Genomic DNA, 15,203 nt, shown 5'->3' with positions numbered 1-15,203 from the left:
TTAGTTTCCTAACAATGTGGTTTCAGGTTCAGTCCTACTACGTGCCACCTTGGGCAAGTGTCTTCTATAATAGCTCTGGGCTGATGAAACCAGGGAAAGTTGAAATCACGTGAACTGGTGATCTCGGCACTGGAGATGGTGGGGATTTATCTCCCCATTAGCGATATAAACAAGAGTGCATTTTGCACCAAAAGCCAATATGAGAGTTTCTCTTGTGGTATCTACCACAGTATAGTCTGTTCCAACAGAACATCCATTTTTAAGTGGTATTAAATATGACTGCTTGTTATCAATACTGCCTCTGTTGCTAATAAATATTTATTAAAACACGTAGAAAACTTGGGCAGGATGTGGTTAGTTTAACTGTTAAAGTGTGAAAGCTGCAATTTTTCACTTGAAATATTCAATTAAAACCATAATTTTCACTGAAAAGGATTTTTAAAAAATTATTTTATTTGTTTCTTGTATGTGTTGGAGTTTTTTGTAACGTTAAGAAAAAAAATCTTCATAAATAAGACAAGTTAGTAAATTTGGAAGGAACAGAAGAATAAATTCAATAACAATGCACCATTTGTCATTAAAAAAAACAAACATCATCAACATTATCATCATCATCATCATCATGACCAACGAACACAACATGCCATTAAACACATCGACACAATCATCACAAGTCATTCTTAAATAAATCATCATCAACATCACCATCTTTAAACATACCCTTGTCATCCTAAAACACATTATCATCATCATCATTCATACAAGTCATCAGTTATCATCATCATCATCATCACCACCATCCATACACGTCGTCATCATTGATTTCATAATCTTTATCACCATTTTCATCTTCTTCACCATCACATCATCTTTAAATACATCATAATCCTTATTATCATCATCATCAACGTTATGTGACATTATCACTAAGAAACACATTATCGTCACACTAATTCACAGCGAAGCCTTCTCATTATATCGCCAATGCGGGGGACTTAGTGTGTCGCAGGGTGGGGGGGGGGGGGTGAGGTTAGAGAGGAGGGACGGTTATAATAAACAACAGTTTTTAAGATGTCTGCCATGTAAACCTGCCATATATCTCGGGGGGGGGGGAATGGTAGAAGAATTAATGGATGAAGGGACTTTCAAGTGAAAATGGTGGTTCTGCTTTAGGCTGGAAGTAGTAGTAGCAGCTTTGGATGTGAGAGGTACTGTGATTGTTACTCCAATTCAGATTCTCTGTAAAGATGCATGGCTCAGAACGGTTAGAGCATTGGGCTTACAATCGGGTTGCGAGTTCAGTTCCCAGGCTGGGATGTGGCGTTGTGTTCTTGAGCAAGACACTTTATTTCACGTTGCTCCAGTTCACTCAGCTCTAGAAATGAGTTGCAACATCACTGGTGCCAAGCTGTATCGGCCCCTTTGCCTTTCTCTTGGACAAAATCAGTGGCATGGAGCGGGGAAGCTGGTATACAGGGGCGACTGCTGGTCTTCCATAAGCAATTGTGCCTGGACTCGTGCCTCGGAGGGGAACTTTCTAGGTGTAATCCCATGGTCATTCTTTAGTAGTAGTTGTGGTGGTGGTGGTGGCATCAGCATTGTGTGTCCTATAACTCTATATGTGATAATCACTAATGACGGGTTACTATCCACAAACCTGGGTCCGTGTGTATCATCTAAGGCTAGAGATGGGAATGATGATTTTCCCTTGCAAATACTAATCGGACACAGACAGTGTGTCATCAGCCAGCTGGAGATGTCCTCCTGAGGCTAAAAACAACAGTAGCATCGTCCTCTAGGGGACTGCCACATCTAATTGGCAATTATATTTTATATATATATATACAAAAACACACACACACACACACACATATACACCCGGAAAAGGAAAAGGCTGTCAGTGACCCCACTGTTTCAGCTTGTTTACCATCATCAGACAGTCTGATTTGATGATGGTGAGCAAATCAAAACTTCAAAGTCACTGTTAACAATTTCCTTGTTTATTAAAAAGAAAAAGTACTCTACTAAAAACTACCGAGCAATTCTTCAGTTTAATGTTAAATTGTTCTTTTTATAATTTTACATAAAAACAAACATTAATGTATACACACACACACACATACATATACACACTCATATATATATATTAAAGTTGTTTAGAGGATAAATTAATAAATTAGCCTTGTAAAGGGATGGTTCCATCCAAGGAAATACTGGTTCTATAACTAGTAATTTTCGGAAATGAAATTTCTTTAAATCAGTAGGTATGCATTAAGAATAGCATTCATGTTCAGCTAAATGAAGGAAAGAAAATGGATGATAATAATTATTTATTATCAAAAAAATTGGTAATCTTTACATTCAGACGACTGCAAGAAATAAAGATTACTAATTTTTTAATAATAAATAATTATTATCTCAACTCTCCATTTTCTTTCTTTGTATATATACATACACATACATATATATACAGGGTGATTGAAAAATAACTCCCTATTTTAAAATACTTATAAATTATTTATTGATTGTAACTCTTTTTCTCAATTATTTTGCATTTGTTTTTCGAAGTATGAGGATTTAATCTGTAATCCTACTGCTTTTGTCATTCGTGAAAAGTTGAATGCCCTCTTCCCTGGGAGATGGATGGTTTGTCATGGTCCACATGAGTGGCCAAACAGGAGTACTGACTTAACACCCAGTGACTTCTTTCTTTGGGGTTGGTTAAAGGAACAAGTCTACTGTACCAAACGTGGAGGCGCAATGGCCCAGTTGTTAGGGCAGCGGACTCGCGGTCATAGGATTGCGGTTTCAATTCCCAGACTGGGCGTTGTGAGTGTTTATTGAGCGAAAACACCTGAAGCTCCACGAGGCTCCGGCAGGGGATGGTGGCGAACCCTGCTGTACTCTTTCACCACAACTTTCTCTCACTCTTTCTTCCTGTTTCTGTTGTGCCTGTAATTCAAAGGGTCAGCCTTGTCACACTGTGTCACGCTGAATATCCCCGAGAACTACGTTAAGGGTACATGTGTCTGTGGAGTGCTCCGCCACGTGCATGTTAATTTCATGAGCAGGCTGTTCCGTTGATTGGATCAACTGGATCCCTTGTTGTTGGAACCAATGCATACCAGTTATGTATATATATAAACATATCCGACTGTGTGTTTGTATATATATATATATATATATATATATATATATATATATATATATATATATACACATACGCATATATATATATATATATATATATATATAGAGGTAGTTAGGGTAAATCCCTGTTGCTTCCTGCTGAAGCACTTCTGCTTATTCCATTATTACAATCACTGTGTATGAATAGTTGTTGCTCTAAGTCAAAATACCTATCAAACCTGAGAATTATGGAAATATCATCTGCAGAGTTATTTATAACAAAAATGGAAAGTAGAAATTTGTGTGTGTGTGTGTATGTATATGTATATATATATATACACACACATATATATATGCATGCATCCTTTCAGTTTCCCTGTTTGAATGGACTTGAAAACAAGGTATTTTCATTGTGTGTATGCATATATCTACATGTGCATGTATGTGTGTGTGTATGTGTACATGTTTGTGCTTCTGCATGTTTGGTATGTATGTATGTATGGCTGTGTGTGCATATATGTATACGTTTGTGTGTGTGTGAATGAGTAGCTGTCTTAACTACTAAAGAACTACCAAATATTTAAGCAGGTTAATACAGTCTTTGGTAAACACCTAAAGTGGAACCTTCCATAAAAACGAAACGTACTTCAAACAATTAAAAAGGGCGAGAGGCTGGCGAAGCTGCGGGGGTTGGAATATGGCAAGGTTCCCTATGGCAGGCATCTTGGTGAAGTTGGTTGTATCTGGCAGAAACTTGGTAAGGTAGGACATGATAAGAATATGGTGAACTTCACTTAGACGTGGCAGGAATTATAATTTTGCTGAGGCTGTATGTAGCAGAGAAACGGTGAAATTGTCTGTGGTATGAATACGAGGAGGTTGGAAATGGCAGGAACATGGTAAAATTAACAATGTAGATTCATTTTGTGTTTGTTTTTTTTTTATACACATTATCTGCTTGTTTGTGGTTTGAACACACCTCATAGCTTTTAAATATACACACGTGTATATATATATATATGCACACATATATATATATATATACACACATATATAAAAACAGTTGATTTATAGTTTATGAATCTTAAGCATTAATACATAAATAAAATATTTTATATACATACATAAGTATGTGCATATGTGTGTGTGTTTTTATAGATATATATATATATTATATATATATATATATATATATATATATATATATATACATATATACAACACATACATACATTTATACACATACATTATATAAACACACGTGTATATATATATATATATATACAAACATATATATATATATACTACATATACATACACACACGTTCTTATACATATATAAATATATATATATATATATATATATATATATATATATATGTATGTATGTATGTATGTAAGTACATAGGCAGGGAGGTTGTGACAGTTGCCAGTGAAAGTAAATCGTAGTCTGACTGCCTGCCAGGTAGGCATCATCTGTTCAGATATGTTGGTTTGATATGTTACCAGGGTCACATGACTGCCAAACACGCAGGCAGGGCTGCTATATAGTTTAGCTTTGTCTTGCGGGTGATGGTCTATTATGGCATTTCTTCTGTTTGTCAAGACCACGGGGTAGTAAAAGGCCGAGGACTGCGCAACTCCAGAAGACAAAACCAAAGACAAAGAACGCCAAGTTGACATCAAAAGGTGGTCCTATGTTTTCCACATATGAGCTGATAGACCAAGCGAACAGGCTCCCTCCAAATGTTGGTGCAAATGCTCTGTTAAAAAAAAAAAAGAGGGAGAAATAAATATAAATAGATATACATATCTATATGTATATATATACCACCATGACCAATATCCAAACTACAGTGGGAAAGGCTAGCCACTGGATTTGGTTAAAAAGAGATGATGAGCAATGGCTAGATGAATATTGAGCTTTATTTAATAAGCAGTTGATCTAGCAAGCGGGGGCCTCATATCAGTGAGGCGGGGGGGGCGGTGTGCATTGATGCTGTCAAGAGGTAGGCTCCCAAAACGGCGCGCATTCTCTCCTGATGACCCCATACACTTGCTGGCTTCCGGTATGCAGAGTTCTCAACTGGTAGCACTTGCATGTGCAAGTTGTTTGTAAACCATCTGTATATATATATATATATATATATATATATATATTAATAGTTATCGCCAAGCCAACATGGCAGTCCAAAAAATAGGACGAATGCTGCTGTTGATTAGCTCCAAGAGGCCATTGAGTCTAGCTGGCTATGTGTGTCACATAGCTAGCTAGAGGCGAAGGCCTCTGGGAGCTAATCAACATCAGCATTCATCCTATTTTTTAGACTGCAATGTTGGCTTGGCGATAACTATTAATATCCAGTACCGCTGCCATAGTCTCCTTTAGAGAAACTTAGAAATATTAATATATATATATATATATATATATATATATATATATGTTAATATTTAAATGTTGGTTCTGTTCCTATTGGTACGATGATAAAGCGTGTTCACTGTCTATGGCTACCTGGCGTCAGCCATGGTAATTACACAATTGTCGCTGGATCTACCTCACGAATTCCTCAGAGTATGTCGAGTATAAAACAAATGATAGAGATGGAAAATGGAATACACGGCAAACTTTATTGCTCGCACTGATCATTTCGACACATCCTGCATCAATCCCTCATGCATGGGAAGCTTTACAACTAGTTGTTGTGCATCTTTCAGTGCAGAAGTGTCTCACCAGGTGATGTAATAAGGGGCATCTTGTTAAAAGATACCCTGTTTTGCTGGGATTTAATACATGTTGTTAGTGTCCGTAGGTTCAAGCTACTGGGCAGGAACTATGAGGGACAGATTCTGTTGCAAAGTTAAATATTCAGACAGGGAATAATTAAGAAAAATTAGAAGAATAAGGAGAATAAAACACACAATAAAAGTAAAACATTGTGTGTCAGGACCCAGATATAGTTATTTCCATACCCCCACCTTTGGTCCTTTTATACATATACATGCACACTTGCTCATATGGGCTGTTAAGTACATGCCATTAAACTGCAGAAGGCGGGTGAGCTGGCAGAAACGTTAGCACGCCGGGCGAAATGCTTAGTGGTATTTCGTCTGCCATTACGTTCTGAGTTCAAATTCCGCCGAGGTCGACTTTGTCTTTCATCCTTTCGGGGGGTCAATAAATTAAGTACCAGTTACGCACTGGGGTCGATGTAATAGACTTAATCTCTTTGTCTGTCCCCTCTATGTTTAGCCCCTTGTGGGCAATAAAGAAATAACATGCCATTAAACTGCAGGCATACCACCACCACCACTTAACATCCATGTTCCATGCTGGCAAGGAGCGGATTGTTTTACAGGATCTGATGGGTGTTTCTGTGTCTATTTGGCATGGTTTCCACAGCTGGATGCCCATCACCATTGGTCCCAGACGGACAGACAGAATTTCACTCTTTTATTATATATATATATATATATATATATATATATCATAAAAACAGTGAAATTCTGTCTGTCCGTCTGGGACCAATGGTAATGAGCATTTCCAATGAGGTGAAGTACTTACATGAAATTATCTCAAAGAAGCAGGTATTTACTCAATATTTCAAACAGAAGATCCTTATGTGTATTTGTTTATGTTTTTTGTTTTGTGCGTATGGGCTGTGGCACTGTGGTGGTGGCTGTAGTTGTGGAATGGTAGTAGCTGTAACAGTATAGTACTGTGGTGGTAGCTATAGTGTTGTTATGGTAACTAACTACAATATTGCTGCTTTGCTCTCTCTAACAAGAAACTGAAACCACCCCTGACCCTTACAACCATAAATATATAAGTATATATATGTATATATATATATATATATATATAACAGTATACATAGAAGTACATAAACTACAAATATATATTCACCTCTCATACCCCCTGACTTGTAGGGCTCATATATATACATACATGTGTGTGTGTGTATATATATGTATACACACACACAATCAAAAGAGCTACTAATAGTTTCATGCTTTTATGATACTTGAACAGGAATATTTATAAAATATGCCAATTATAAACTAGGACCTGATCGGTAAACTGGACAGAGGTTAAAGAATAGATGGATGTAAATTACCTGGCAAGAGCCGTAGAGGTCATGGCGATCCCATTCACTGACCCAGCAATATCAGGGGTCACAGAATTGTTGATGAGCAATGAAGTGGCAGAGAAACAGCAACTGGTACAGATACGTTGGGGGATTAACAATATCAGTAATGAAACCCAGAGTTGGACGGGTCTGAAATAGAAGAATAATGGATTAGAGCTTTATGAATTAGAGGAAGACTGCAGGATAAAGGGATTATGGATTCAAGGGATCATAGATTAGAGGAGACAATGAGAAAAAGGGATTATGGATTAAAGGGAGATTATGTGACAGAAGGATTATGGATAGAGGCAGATTATAATTAATTTATCTGATATATTAGCATAATTAATTTCTGTGACATATTAACATAACTAATTTCAAAGATATGTTAACATAATTTATATCATATATTAACATAACTAATTCAAAGATATATCAAAATAATTAATTTATACCATATATTAACATAACTAATTCAAAAATATATCAAAATAATTAATTTATATCATATATTAACATAACTAATTCAAAGATATATCAAAATAATTAATTTATATCATATATTAGCATATCATCATCATAATTTAATGTCCATTTTTCATGCGGGTATGGGTTGAACAGTTTGACAAGAGCTGGCAAGCCAGAAGATTGTATCAAGCTTTCCTGTCTGCTTTAGCATAGTTTCTGAAGCTGGATGCCCTTCCTAACACCAACCACTATGTAAAATGTACTGGGTGCATTTTACATGGCACCAGCAGCAGTGGGGTCTATAAAATAATTTACAAAACAAGACCCCTAAACTAATGAGTGAGTAGTATCAAGGGAGGTCACTTGCCTGGACTTGTGTCTCGAAGGGGAACTTTCTAGGCACAATCCCATGGTCATTCATGACCGAAGGGGGATTTAGGGAAACTAAGTTGGGGAAACACTGGTGTAATGACTTTGGATTTTTATTCTGATCTGATGGGGTTGCATAAGAATTTAAAGAAAATGAAGAATATTTACTTATTGTAGAGAAGATGAGTAATGGGACATAATGTGACCGTGAGGAAGAGGATCGATACATTGGCCAGAAATGCCTGGAAAAGATAAAAAAGAAAGGAAAATGAACAAACAAACATTAATGTGAAACAACAAAGAAGAAATAATAATTAACTTGTCATCATATTAGTTATGGAGCTGCTTAACAAGAAAGACGTATCTGATAACGAGTTGCAAAGTTGTTTAATGAGATAGAAATTAATTAATGTTTCTTTTTCCTAAAGTGGCAAACTGGCAGAATCATTAGAATGCCAGGCAAAATGCTTATTTCTTAAACCTGGTACTTATTCTATCGTTCTCTTTTGCTGCATTACTAAGTTACGGGAACATAAACACACCAACACCAGTTATCAAGCAGTAATGGTGGAGGGACAAACACAGATATGAATATCCCCAACCCAGACGAGATGTCAGTCCATTGCAGGATTATTCCCTTTTGGCAGCTGAATGGATTGGAGCAACAAGAAATGAAGTGTTTTGCTCAAGAACACAATGCGCCGCCCAGTCCAGGAATTGAAACCACAATCTAGAAGTCATGAGTGCAGCATCCTAACCATTAGCTGAGTGGACTGGAGCAACATGAAATGAAGTGTTTTGCTCAAGAACACAATGCGCTTCCCAGTCCAGGAATTGAAACCACAATCTTGTGATCATGAGTCTGACACCCTAACCATTTAGCCAAGGGTTTTCAAACTTTTTGACTTGCGGACCCCTTTCTATTTCAGGCTTTACCTTAGGGACCCCCCCCCCCCTTATAAACGCTTATGAAATTTATACATAAATATTTGCTTAAAATAACATATTTTTACATTTATTTATTTAACAGTATTTAACAAATAGGTGTATTGTCAATTAAAAGATTTTGATTAAAAAACATATATAAAATCAAATTGCCCATAAAAAGTATTTGCTGTCCACAGACCCCCTGTGGTCCACAGACCACAGTTTGAAAACCCCTGCATTAAGCCACGCACCTACCCTTAGATGCACTAAAGGGAGTCCACTCTGTTGCATGTAAATTCAGCCGAGGTCCCTGGTCCAAGGATAACTTCCTCCCAACCATCTCAGAAGCTGTGTCTGTACCAAAACCAAAGCTATGCCAGAGTAGGAGGAGTATTTAGAAGAGAAATAAATAATACCTTAAGAATTCCATATCTGCGAGCCATAGGAGCAAAGATGAAGACTTGTAGAAACATTATGGGGACGGCTACAATTCCAGTGATGACACCAAGCTGGTCAGTGGAGAACCCAAGGCCATCTGTAGAAAATATTAACAGGAACAACATCATATCAGTCAATGAATGATCAAGCATCTATAGAGAGAGAGGTTAAAGGAATACTGTGTATGTGTGAAGCTGAGGAGGGGACTAGTCAATTATATCGACCCCAGAATTTCCCTGGTACTTAATTTATTGACCCCGAACATCGTTGGCTTTCTTTTTCATTCAACACTATGTCTGGTTTCCTATTCTCTATCTCATATTACTATTATTATTATCATTATTTATTGTCTTTGCACAGCTTCTATTACTGGAGATGTACTGCGGTGTCAGCTGTTCACTACCAGTGAACTAAGGTAACACCCCCTTATTTTTCGAGCAACATCCGGAGTATTCGAGCGGTTCCAAGCAGTGCTGTTTTTTGTGCAAGTGCTCCACTCTTATTGCAGCCCCTATTTGTTCCATGTACTTCTCGAGATTTTTACTCACTGTTCCCAGGGCTCTGACAATTATTGGTACTATTACCACCTTTTTCATCGACCACAACTGCTTTACCTCCCAAGCTAACCTGTCATATCTATCGACTTTTCTTCCTTCCTTATTGCATACCTTGTTGTCAGCTGGGCATGCTATATCTATGATCCAGTATCGTTTGTTTTCTTTCTCAATTAACACTATGTCTGGCTTCCTATTCTCCGTCTCATATTATTATTATTATTATTATCCAGTAGTTTTATTTTTATATCGTGCTTTCACTTCACGACCAAGTGCAGCTCTGTGTGCCTTTGGTATGTGCTGTGGTTTGCTGTGATGCTCTTATGGTTACTGTATTGAAAGTGTTTTGCGTAGGATGTGTGCAGTGCCCAGTAGTGCAATTTTCTGTATGTTATATATATTTGTAAGTCCTGGTGTTTTCGTTATGTATTTGTCTGAATATTTTTTTATTATACCTAAGGCACCTACTATGATAGGAATTGTTTCTGTTTTTACATTCCACATTATTATTATTATTACTATTATATTTGTACATCAATCAAATCAGATAAATCCAATAATGGAAAAAATAATGTTTCAATTCAGTACAAAAAGCTTCTCAGAAGGATGTTCAAAGCGTTTCCATTGCACCCAACGAAACAAAATTGCTCCCGAGCCTGTATCCACACACTAGTGTAGCTATGTCCATGTAACATCAGACGGAGTGAAATTGCATAAGAAGAAACAAGTTAGTCCTTACCTAACCGTGGTTCCGTTGATGCCCATATTGTGAACGTATCTTCAAATCCAATGACTCCGAACGAGAAAATGGTGTACAGTGCAACAGACATGCGGACATCTGTCATGCTACAAGACACAAACAGAGAATAAACTTTACCAACATCGTTCAATATGCAACATGGAAGTAAAGCAAACAGTTTGGTTTTTTTTTCCATTTTTTGCACCATTTACTTGTTTCAGTCATTTGACTGTGGCCATGTAGGAACACTGCCAAGTTACGGGGACATAAACAAGTATAGAATAAGTACTAGGCTTACAAAGAATAAGCCCTGTGGTCAATTTGTTCTACTAAAGGCAGTGCTCCAGCATGGCCACAGTCAAATGAGTGAAACTAGTAAAAGAATACATATAAAGACAGGCACACACATTCAGTTTCTGTCAACCAAATTCATTCACAAGGATTTGGTTGGCTCATGGTTATAATAGAAGACACTCGCCCAAGGTACCATGCAGCGGGACTGAACTCAGAACCACATACACCTCTCCCCTATCTTGTCAAGGTGATAGGGTTTAGGGTTATGCTCTCATGATCATAAGATTGAGGTTTCAATTCCTGCACCAGGCGATGCATTGTGTTCTTCAGACGGTACAAATCCCTTATTCACTTTTTGGCCAATAAATCCGGTCCTCTTTCATCTCACTCAGTTGTATCTCTGAGTAACACAAACTACTAGACTTCTGAATTTCAAAGACCTGACTATCTCGCACATTGGAGAGAAAGCTAGAGGACAATAAAATTAAAACTCACCTGAGAAGAGTTATCAAAGTGCTTTGCTTCAGCTTATGACAGAGAGAATTTGTGCGTTTTGTAGGAGGCTCTTCATTACTGTTATTATTTTCAGTCATTAATTTATCTGTCACCTTTGGTTCTGGAGGATTGACAACGATCTGGGGACGATTCGGTTGGGATATGTCTTTGATTTCGAGAGTGAATGACCCCGTTTCGAGTTTTGAATGGATATCACTGGGTAGCAATGAAAATGACTCATTCTTTAGAAGTTGCAGATTTGTATGACTGACATTTCTGGACGGAACAATTGAGTGGGATGATCGAGATGGGCTCAGTTTGGCGCTCTGAGTATCGAAGTCCCTGGAACCATATATCAACTCCTCTGGAAGACTTATGCAACTTTTAGAACCAAACTGTTGGTCGAGAGAATTTTCTTCTTGGATTCGGGCCAGGAAGGCACCAGTCACTGCTTCGACATGATGACCCTCAATTTCAAGCAACTGAGAAGATGTACGGCCAAGATTCTTGGCAGAACCTTTGGGATTTTTGTCTGAATTCTTTTTTTCTTCTGTTTCGGTATTCTCTGATTGAATAATTAATGAGTTACTGCAAGAAACAAAAAGAGACATATATGCAATTAACTCTTTATTGGTGTAGTTAAGTGTAATGGCTATTCCAGTAAAGACGCTTAACTGTTCTGATACCAATCTACCGAAGGCCGCCCCTGGTTATCATACAAACATCCTGCTTCAAAGTCATTTAAATTAAAACTTTCCATCACAATTTCATGTTGATTTATTTTTCAGATCCCATATCAATTATGACAAAATTGTCATTAATTTCTTCTTTATTTTCAAAATTAATTGAAACAAAAGTAGTACCTTTTAATATAAATTTGGTAATAAAAGGGTTAAATATCTACCAAAAGTAGAATTGGTATTTTCTACATGTCGTATATATGTATATATGTATATATATATATATATATATATATATATATATATATGCATGTGTGTGTATATGTTTGTCCCCGCAACATCGTTTTCTACATGTATTTTCTATATGTCGTATATATATATATATATATATATATATATATATATATATGTATGTGTGTGTATATGTGTGTGTATCTGTGTTCGTCCCTCCAACATCGCTTGACAACCGATGCTGCTGTGTTTACGTCCCCGTAACTTAGCGGTTCGGCAAAAAGAGACCGATAGAATAAGTACTAGGCTTCCAAAGAATAAGTCCTGGGGTCGATTTGCTTGACTAAAGGCGGTGCTCCAGCATGGCCACAGTCAAAAATGACTGAAACAAGTAAAAGAGTAAAGAGAGTATGTCATGTTACCTCAATAAACTTAACACATCTCAAACAATAAATAGCTTCAGACATGATATTCCTCAACAAAAAATAGAATGGTATATAAAATTACTTTCTGTGCCTGCGGCATGTGTAAGGACTTTCGAGTGAGATCGTTGCCAGTGCCACTGGACTGGCTCTTGTGTGGGTGGCACATAAAATACACCATTTTGAGCGTGGCTGTTGCCAGTACCGCCTGACTGGCCTTCGTGCGGGTGGCACGTAAAAGCACCCACTACACTCTCTGAGTGGTTGGCGTTAGGAAGGGCATCCAGCTGTAGAAACTCTGCCAAATCAGATTGGAGCCTGGTGTAGCCATCTGGTTTCACCAGTCCTCAGTAAAATCGTCCAACGACGATGATGATGATGATGAGTTGAGGGTAATGACATTTTGTGTGGATAGATCTGGTTTCTGCAATAAAAGTGTTAAATCGTATCTGAAATGCATGTGTAAACACTTAACTGATTGAGGCCAATTGAGTGTTATCTTGATTCACAAATTTGGAAAAATCTGTCAAATATCTACCCTTAGAATACTATTCTGGACATCCAATTTACTATTTTGCTGTTTGGACCCCACACCCCAAATCTTGTATGGACCTTCAGGGGCTATAAGGACCCTGGATGACAACCTCTGACCAGTATGAGATAAAACAGCACATGTAACAAAATAGACGTTACTTACTTTAAAAGGGTTGATTTTGTTTCTGGCATTTTCAAGAAGACAACAACAAAGACAAAAAAAGCAATAACAAAAGCCACAGCACCAGGCAACATGTAAGGGAACTGGCCGAAAAATCCGTTTGGATCAAAGTAGTTTGGGTATTTTTTGGCAGGAGATGCAAGAAAACCTGGAAGATAAAGAAGTGCAAGTCTAGGATTACAAAAATGACAAAGATGGGGTTATAAAGACTCTGAACAAATAATCCAATACACAAATCAAGTCTACATCCTCTCTCTCTCTTCGTTTCTCTCTGTGTATGTGTGTTCCCACCACCACCACCACCACCATGGAAAACAGATGTTAAATGATGACGATGGGCTCAGTGGTTAAGAGCGTCAGGCTCACAATAATGAGGTAGTGAGTTCGATCCCTGGACTGGGCTGTGTGTTGTGTTCTTGAGCAAGACACTTTATTTCACGTTGCTCCAGTTCACTCAGCTGTAGAAATGAGTTGCGACATCACTGTATTGGCCCCTTTGCCTATTCCTTGGATAACATTGGTGGTGTGGAGAGGGGAGGCTGGTATGCATGGGCGACTGCTGGTCTTCCATACACAACCTTGCCTTGAAAGGTAACTTTCTAGGCGCAGTCCTATGGTCATTCTTGACCTATAATTATATAGTAATACAGGTCCTATAATTATATAGGACCTGTATAATTATATAGGATAATTATATTATATACTATAGGTCCTATAATTATATAGTAATACAGAGAGGATCAAATAGATCTTAGAAGCCCCTCTGTATATCTTTGTTAAATATATCACTCAGAAAGAAAGTATTAGAAAACCTTCAACTGGTCGTCAGTATTGTGGTCAAATACACAGTTAAACATTCCTTTGATTTCAAGACAGAATCAAAGCAGAAATAACATTTATTGACCAAAGACAAAAAGAAATTTTAATTATGTTACAGTTTAATAAAACCTTCAGGTTAAAGAAACTTACCTCCAAATGCAGGACCCAAAAATAGACCAACACCCCATGACAGCGATAATATTGACATTGCTAGAGCCTGGTTTGTGTCATCGGATATTTCATAAAGAATGGTTTTAGCTGTTCCAACAGTTCCTGGAAGAGAAAGAACTTGTTTTTGTAAAAGTCAATTACATAACCCCCACTATTTAACTGGTACATAATTTAATGAACATGAAGACGGATGGAAAGCAAAGTTGATCCCCGAGTGAAGTTTGAACTTATTAATGTGGCACTCCGTCAGTTATGACAATGAGGGTTCCAGTTGATCCGATCAACGGAACAGCCTGCTCGTGAAATTAATGTGCAAGTGGCTGAGCACTCCACAGACACGTGTACCCTTAATGTAGTTCTCGGGGAGATTCAGCGTGACACAGAGTGTGACAAGGCTGCCCCTTTGAATTACAGGTACAACAGAAACAGGAAGAAAGAGTGAGAGAAAGTTGTGGTGAAAGAATACAGAAGGATTCGCCACCACCCGCTGCTAGAGCCTTGTGGTGCTTTTAGGTGTTTTCACTCAATAAACACTCACAGCGTCCAGTCTGGGAATCGAAACCACAATCCTACGACCACAAGTCTGCTGCCTTAACCACTGGGCCATTGCGCCTCCACTGAACTT

At 37.7% G+C, this 15,203-nt stretch overlaps 1 protein-coding gene across 4 annotated transcripts in view; it reads right to left on the bottom strand.

The window, feature by feature from the left end:
- Positions 1 to 433: 433 nt before the first annotated feature.
- LOC106872367 (uncharacterized) overlaps positions 434 to 15,203 on the bottom strand; it is a 101,593-nt gene continuing 86,823 nt past the window's right edge. For all 4 annotated transcript variants that reach the window (XM_089342598.1, XM_089342600.1, XM_089342599.1 and 1 more), the window contains exons 6-13: positions 14,558 to 14,680; positions 13,571 to 13,736; positions 11,541 to 12,128; positions 10,752 to 10,858; positions 9,437 to 9,555; positions 8,262 to 8,335; positions 7,245 to 7,406; positions 434 to 4,892 (exon numbers count right to left, since the gene is read on the bottom strand). In XM_089342598.1, the coding sequence (XP_089198724.1) occupies positions 4,682 to 4,892; positions 7,245 to 7,406; positions 8,262 to 8,335; positions 9,437 to 9,555; positions 10,752 to 10,858; positions 11,541 to 12,128; positions 13,571 to 13,736; positions 14,558 to 14,680 (1,550 nt within the window). In that variant the 3' untranslated portion in view covers positions 434 to 4,681. The remainder of the gene's footprint in view (positions 4,893 to 7,244; positions 7,407 to 8,261; positions 8,336 to 9,436; positions 9,556 to 10,751; positions 10,859 to 11,540; positions 12,129 to 13,570; positions 13,737 to 14,557; positions 14,681 to 15,203) is intronic.

This window comes from Octopus bimaculoides, chromosome 26 (assembly GCF_046866305.1).
Source record: "Octopus bimaculoides isolate indiv1 chromosome 26, ASM4686630v1, whole genome shotgun sequence".
In the NCBI taxonomy this organism is placed as follows: domain Eukaryota; kingdom Metazoa; phylum Mollusca; class Cephalopoda; order Octopoda; family Octopodidae; genus Octopus; species Octopus bimaculoides.
The sequence above is the reverse complement of the archived record's forward strand: the minus strand, read 5'-3'. Positions and strand labels throughout refer to the sequence as shown.